This window comes from Oryx dammah, unplaced genomic scaffold (assembly GCF_014754425.2).
Source record: "Oryx dammah isolate SB20612 unplaced genomic scaffold, SCBI_Odam_1.1 HiC_scaffold_29, whole genome shotgun sequence".
Taxonomy (NCBI): Eukaryota; Metazoa; Chordata; class Mammalia; order Artiodactyla; family Bovidae; genus Oryx; species Oryx dammah.
The window spans coordinates 5,111,949-5,119,653 of record NW_024070213.1 but is presented as its reverse complement, the minus strand read 5'-3'; the positions used below and the strand labels follow the sequence as shown (position 1 = coordinate 5,119,653).

General features: G+C 57.4%; 1 protein-coding gene across 1 annotated transcript in view; it reads left to right on the top strand.

Annotated features, from left to right (window-relative positions):
* Positions 1-7,324, top strand: part of PARVG (parvin gamma) — a 25,166-nt gene extending 17,842 nt beyond the window's left edge. Inside the window, exons 12-13 of the mRNA XM_040234940.1 lie at positions 6,470-6,542; positions 7,004-7,324. Coding sequence (XP_040090874.1) covers positions 6,470-6,542; positions 7,004-7,113 — 183 coding nt within the window. The 3' untranslated portion in view covers positions 7,114-7,324. The remainder of the gene's footprint in view (positions 1-6,469; positions 6,543-7,003) is intronic.
* The last annotated feature ends 381 nt before the right edge of the window (positions 7,325-7,705 follow it).

Here is a 7,705-nt window from a genome sequence, read left to right as displayed (position 1 = left end):
TCATCCATCCAGACATCATTCACCCATCCATCCATCTACCCATTCATTATCTATCCTTCCATCCATCCATCATCCATCCACACATCATCCATCCACCCATCCATCTATCATCCATCCATCCACCCACTCACTCATCCATCCATCCATCCATCCACCCATCCATCCACCCACCCACACATTCATCCACCTATGCATTCATCTATCCATCCTTCCATCCATCCATCATCCACCCATCCATCCACCCACCCACTCATCCATCTATCCACCATCATCCATCCACCTGCCCACCCATCCATCATCCATCCACCCACCCATCCATCATCCATCCACCCATCCATCTATCATCCATCCACACATAATCCATCCAGCCATCCATTCATTCATCCATCAATCATCCATCCATCCATCCACTCATCCATCCATCCAGCATCCATCCGTCTACCTGTCCACCCACCCATTCACCCATGCACCTGATTCCTCATTTTCTGAGGTCCTGCTTGGTGTCCGGCTCTATGGCCATAAAGACGATCCAACACAGCTCCTGCTTTCAAGGACCCCTCAGTCTATAAACACTGTGCTCTCAGTGATATATGGTCTTCCAGGCTGCAGTGAAATGCGTTGGCTCATGGTGGGTGGGCTGGTGGGGAACCTGAATGCAAGAAAATGTGGTTAGTATGATCTGCAGGGATCGGGAGAGCCTTGCGTGAGAGATGGCCCCTGAAGTTGGCTGAAGGGCTTGGTTTGCAGAGTTAAACTAGGGAGGGAACCCCCAGGGGAGGGAATAGCATCATCAAAGGGTCAGAGGTGGCAGGGGTTCTGGCCTCATGGCAGTCAGGAGTTCCCACGTGGACCCTGGAGTCCAGGAGGCTGGTTGGGAGATGGCTGCATTAGTCCAGGCGAGGATGGGAGGGGGTGTCTATGCCTGAGTTGGGGAAGGACAATGGCGAGACTGATGCTGGCGGAAAGGACAGGGCATCAGTCTGACTGCTCCCAGCTTCTGGACCCTCGCGGGGCTCCTCCCTTCCCCACCCACCAGGCCTGTCATGTGGAGCCTCTGCAGTTCCTTGAGCTCCTCAAGCTCTCCCACCTCTGGGTTTTCTCACAGCCTGTTCCCCTGCTGGGAATGTCCTTTCCATGCGGGACACCTCCTGGTGAAGGGAAGGGATGCTCATGAGTCTCCACAGGAGGAAACCGAGGCCTCTGGGGGCAGGGTTCACTCCAGTCCTGGGCTCTGTGTCCCGGCACACTTGGCAGAGGGAGACAAAGCCTCCGCTCTGGCCCTCAATCCACCACCAGCTCACTGCTGGCATCTCAGGCTTCTTGGCTAAAATGGGCTCACAGTCCCTGCCCTGCTGGCCTTTGTGCTCAGTTGCTCAAAGTGTCTGACTCTTTGGGACCCCATGGACTACAACAGCCTGCCAGGCTCCTCTGTCCATGGGATTCTCCAGGAGGAACACTGGGGTGGGTTGCTGCCCCTCTGACCACACAAATAACAGAAAAGAGTTTGGAGCATCAGGAAGGTGGAAGCATCCGGGGCATGTGGTCCCTTGTCCCCTCATCCCTCCCAGGACCCCAGGTGGCCCTCTCTGAACTCCGTCCACAGCAGGGTCCCTCTGGCTGGTTCAGCAGCAGGCAGCCCAGGGCAGGAGGGCAGGAGGGCACCCCATCCTCCCTCTGTAGAGAGGGGACAGCAGGCTGGGCTGGTGCCAGTTCCCAGTGCCAGCCTTGGGGCATTGCTGGGAAAAGGAATGATTTCCATTGCCTTTGATGTACCTGTGGCCCTGAGGATGGTTCAGATCTCAAGGCCTTCCCTGGGGGGGCGGGGGGGTGGGAGGGGGCCCTGGGCCCTGACCCAGTTGCCCTGGCCTAGTTCCAAGCTTTGTTTCTGCCTGGCTCCCATGTATCAGCAACCCTGTCTGTTCCTGCTTCTGGCTGCAAGCCTGACCCCCTCCCCCCACCAGGGTCCCTGTCGAATGTTCCAGGCCTGCCTCCGGGCCACAGCCTCCCTGCCTGCCTGTGGCCCGCACACCACCTGGGCCTCTGCCATCTCCAGGTCTTTGCCAGGGTACCCCCAGCCCTGCCTTCCTCCTGCTTTGCTCCAGCTCCCTTAGCTGGGTGTTGGCTTCGACCACTTTCTCATCCCCTCTGAGCTCCTGAGCACCCTCTAGGCCCCTGAACCACAGCTCTTCTCATGTTTGCAGGGAGTTCTTACCTGAGTGTGGCCTCACCAGGCCCCTTACCCCCGTTTCTCTCTCACTCCATGTTCCTGGGGGGTGGGGTGTATTTCCATTTTACAGAAGGGGAAACTGAGGCCCTGGAGGCTGTGGGACATGCCCAGGGCTGCCCAGCTGGAACTGGGGCTGACCTCTTGACCCTCAGCCCACGTTCTTCTTTTGGCCATCTTTGTGGGTGTCGTCTCCACCCTCTCAGGAGGCAGGGGTGCTCTTGACTGGAAGAGTGATTTGGGGCTCAGATTCCCCAGAGCTGGGATATTGGCTGAAGAGCAAACAGGCTGGAGCAGTGCAGTGTTTGACGCTGCAGTAGAAACAGTGGTCAGCACTTACTGGATTCTCACCCTTCACTCGGCACTGTATTAGTCAGCTACTGCTATGAAAATGCTGTGTAACAAACAACCCAAATACCCAGTGGCTTAAAACTGCAAACCTTCCTTCTTGTGGGTCTGCAGGTTGTCTGGGTTTGGCTGCTTTAGGCGTGGCCAGGCTCCACCGCTCACCTGGGATGGGCTGGGTGTCAGGCCATCTAGGCGGGGGTCACTGGGGCGGTTCAGCCCTGAGCCTCCTCCTGGGACCAGCAGTGAGCATGGCATGGTTTTCTCATGGCAATGGCAGGGGACCCAGAGATGGAGCAGGACACACGAGGCGCAGGCTCAGAGCTGGGCTGCTGTCGCTTCCTTCTCCCCCTCTTGGCCAGAGAAGGCCCTGTGGCCTCGGTGCAGAGGCCCCTGCTGTGTGAGCTGCCGAGAGGACACGTGCCTGGGGCCAGGGATGTGCTTGCCCACGGGCAGCAGGAATGACTCACCAGTTCCTTCCTGTGTCAGGCCTCTGAACAGGAACCATTCCCATTCCTGTTTCTCTCCAAGGAAACTGACTTCAGACAGGGCAAGCAAGCCAGCTGGCATTGAGGTTAGGATGACAGCTAGGCTCGTCGTCTACAAAATGGGAACTACAGCCTCAAGTCCTTCCTGGGGAGCCAGGGTGAGCCCCGTGGGACACGGAGTCAGGGTGAGACCAAGAACGAGGTTCACCCAGAGTTGCAGGGTCAGAGCAAGGGCTTAGGTGGGTCAGAGCAAGGCTGAGACCGTGGTGCTGACTTTTATCTAGAAATCAGGGTGCCCATGTGTGATCAGTAAGGGAAGGTTAAGAGGATGGAGCCGGTGGGGTGGGTCACATACAGATCCCCATGGAATCAGGGGCTCAGAATTGGGACCCAAAAGAGCACAGGGGTCCCCTGTTTGTCACTCGGAGGTCGGGGCTTCACGGCTGAGATGGCAAGGCTGGCAGCCAGTATTTTGCTCACCTCCTAATCCCCAGTTACTAGCTGGGGACAAATGTCCCACCTTCCAAGGCCCCCACATGCAGCCAGCCTGCTGACTCCACTGATTTCAGGTTTTGAAGATGAGCCACATTCTTCGGAGGGAAAAGAAGCAGCCTCTCAGCTCAGGCCCCAAGAATGCACTTTTATGGGCTATTGTAAGAAACCTCAGCTGCAGAAATGGGTAACAAAAATGCTGACGAGGTCATTAACTGGAAAGGGTGGAACAACGGCCCTTTCCGGAGGTGGGACACCCGAGGAATTGTTATCTCAGTCCTGTGGCTTCTGGAAATTGAATTTCTCGTTATCAGACCTTCTCTGCCAGTGGTGTTGATGTGAGGTTGCCGTTCGGTGCTGGAAGCAGAGTAGGGTTGGAGGAGCGAGGCAATCGTTGGCTCTGCAGAAATGAAAACACCAGGGCTGGGAACCTTCGGCTTCCTCCCACGTGCAATTACAGCTCTCTCGAACACGATTTGAATGCTCTCTTCTGGGTTGTGACCTTCTCTCAGCTCCGTGGAACATGGTCATTTTCCTTTCATCATCTCAAACTGTGCATGCAAGAAAACTAATGCTTTGGGTAGACCTGGTGGGGTGGGACTGGAGCCTGGGGCAGCTACTCCTGGTCGGACTGAGGAGGAGTGTGACCCGTAGAAGCTTGAGTGATCGTTGTCCTAGGGTCGACAGCGGTGATACTCAGCACAAATTCCACAAGGGCAGGCAGCGGGTCTGGGTTTTGCCCCAGTTGCGTGGCCAGCACATAGCAGATGATTGGTAAATATTTTTTAGGGACCTCCCTGGAAGATCGGTGGCTAAGACTCTGTGCTCCCAGTGCAGAGGTCCTGGGTTTGATCCCTGGTCAGGGAACTAAGATCTCACATGCTGCAACTAAGAATTTGCCTGCCGCAGCTGAAGGTCGTACAGGCTGCAACTGAAAGAACCCGCGTCCCGCAACGAAGATCTAAGATCCTGCGTGCCACAACTAAGACAAATAAACAAACAACGATAAATATTTAAAGTGAATGAAGTGTTTCTGAGAAACTGGTCCGGTGAGCTGCTCCGTGACAAATGCATCCTCTGGTGAAATCACTTGGGGAAACATGCATATTCCCAAAAGCTCAGGATACATTGTAACACATTCAAGGCACTGAGAAGTCCTGCAGCGGAGGGTTTCCAGAGGACATTATGGAAGCCAAAGTTTCCTAAAGCCGGGGGTCTGGTCTTGGTCCCAGACCCCTTTTCCCTTCTGTCCCCTGGACCGTGCTGTGAGGATGCAGGCTTGGAGGTGAGCACAAAGGCTGGGCTGAGAGGCGGGAGAGCACAGCCCAGTGTCCTGTCTTCACTCTGATATTTACCTTCTGTGCATCTTGTGAATGGTGCTCCTGATGAGAATGAAAACAATAGCAACAGTAACAACCCACGTTTTCCAGAATTCTCCAGTCTGGGGGAAGACCTGGGGATATGGGGACAGGACAGCAGTGGAGGGCTGATTCACTCACTCCGAGGTTTGCTTCCTCGGTCTGCACCTCCCCAGAGGTGTGACCTGCCTGGTGGGGAACATCGGCCCCTGTGCCAGCCTTGGTCTTCTTCTTGATGGGCTCTAGAGGGGCAGCCCTGCTGGGCTGGTGACCCAGCTGCCACCACCCTCTCCCTGGCATTTTGGATCCAGCTCTGCTACTCTGTCCATTTTAAAAAAATAATTTATTTGTGTAGGCTGACAGGTCTTAGCGGCAGCATGCAGAATCTTCAGTGGCATCATGCAGACTCTTAGTTGCGGCATGAGGGGTCTAGTTCCCTGATCAGGGATCGAACCCCTGCCCCTTGCATTGGGAACACGGAGTCTTAGCCACTGGCCACCAGGGAAGCCCCTGCTCTGTCCATCTGATGCTCCTTCAATTCTCCTCCGTGGAGAAGGACCCTGCTCACTGGATCCCTGTGGTCCCCACACAGCCTCTGGGGAGCCAGCTGTCACAGAGGACTCCGCCCGCGCTTGGGGTGGGCTGAAGATGCTCCCCCCACCCCTGTCCTCTATCCTTGGACAAGGACTGTGGCCTGCCCCTCTCCCTCTCTGAGAGAGTCTTTCTCAGGGGCTCCTGGCCTCCCACAGAGCCCACTTCTCAGCCCTCGTACGAGCCGGGGCGGCGGAGACTTGCAGAGAGGCCTCGGCTCTGCCTTCGTTATTCCACCTTCTTGTCTTGCCTCATGGTTCCAGTTCTGGGTCCACCATCACATTGGTCCACACGGCAGCTTGGAGAGGCCGCTGGGAGATGCGCTGTTCCACTTGTACGGAGGAGGGGACAAGGCCCAGGCAGGACATGTGTCTTGTCCGACCTGTGACTTGGGACCTGTTGGGGGCTGGTGCACAGATGTCCAACCCAGATCTGCCCAGACCCACCAGGAGGGGACTGGGAGCAGGCTAGGCACCCTCGGGTGGGCTTTGCTTACCTGCCGCTCTGCCAGCCGGGCCTCTGGGCCCCTGGCTAGGTTGCCACGGGAACCGCCTGGCCTGGTTGAAGCGGGCTTTGGGACTGGGATGGGCTCCTCCGCCCCAGCTGCTTTGCAGGCATCAGAGGGAGACAGACCTGACTCCAGCACTTTCTGTTGTGAGTTCAGACAGGCCCGTGGCCACTCTGAGCCTGTCTCCTCATCTACACTTTACCCTCGGAGCTCAGCTGTTTATGAGGGAGTCTCAATTGTGCCCTGGTTCCGGGGCTGCCTCAGGAAAGACAGGATGCTTCCTTCTCTGGCTAAAGTCCCCTCACGTGGCAGGACTCACTCCCAGGTGTCACCTCCACCAGGAAGCCTTCCCTGATGCCTGGGCCGGGTGCCTTCCTTGGGGACTGCCTTTCCCCCTAGAAGTGGCCTCCTGGCTGCATGATGAATCATCTCGCCAACATCTGATGGGGTCTTGTCATTGTAGCTGCACAATGTCACCCTGGCCCTGGAGCTGCTGAAGGAAGGAGGCCTCCTCAGCTACCCCGTCAACCCCGAAGGTGAGTGCAGGGCTCTCATGGGCAGGAAGCCTCGTGCCAGGGCCCCTGAGCGGGGCGATGTGTGGGTGCAGCCTCTTGCCTGGTGTTGGCTGAGTTTTCCTATGAGGGAGCCCCATGCCCACGGCTCCCACCCACCCTAGTGGAGGATGGTCCTGGGGGAGGAAATGGGGGACCAAGGTCCCTGGGGACGGACTGTCCAGAGAGCTGAGGTCTGGAGGAGGTGCTGCGTTGGGGGACCCCCGAGAGGGTGCCTGGGAGGAAGCAGTGGTGGTGCCCTGTGACGGGTCCTGGGACTCAGGGCTCGCTTGACCAACTCTCCTGGTTTGCCAGGAGTTCTGCCAGGTTTAGCCCTGAGAGTTCGTGTCCCAGGAAACCCCTCGGTCCAGGGCAAACCTGGACAGATCTGACCTGATCTTTGCCTCCTGGATCTGACCACTGCCCTGCTCTCTCCCAACCTGCAGACATCGTGAACAAGGACGCCAAGAGCACGCTGCGAGTCCTCTACAGCCTGTTTCGCAAGCACAAGCTGAAAGAAAGCACGGACGGGGTGCCCCAAAGGTCCCCAAATTAATCCTTACAGCCCCCAAAGCTGCTCCTCACAGCCTGCCTGCCAGGCCCGCTGGAGGGCCTGGGCCACGGAGGGTCTCCTCGTGGTGCAGCCAGCCCTGGGCCTCCCACTCTTGCTCTGTGTGTCTGAGGCATGCCCGCCCCTCCCCTGTCTCCTGTTTCTGTCTGTCTGAATATCTTTGAACCCAATTAGGTGTGGTTTCGTTCTGAGCCAACCTCTGATCTCGCCTGGTTTATTTTAACAAATGGATCTCTGGGAGGGGTGTGGGGAGCCTGCCGGTATCCTGGGAAGGTCCCCCTTAAATATGCTCAGATATGAGCTGAGCCCCAATGCAGGCTCCCTCCCTGCGGGGCAGGCGGGGGAGGGGTTCAGGAGCTTGTCTGCAGGGCCACCGCCAGGCAGCTGTGAGGGGCCCAGTGGCGCTGACCTTCAGGGGGGCTGAGGGGCTGACCCTGGAGTAGGAGGGCCCTCAAGTGTCAGTGCTGACCCGACGGCGAGACCCCCCTGCCACACTCAGCTACTGGTGTCGACCTGCCTCTCACATGGGGGTGACAGGCCCAGGATCACTCTCCAGAGGCAGGAGCCCCATGTGGTT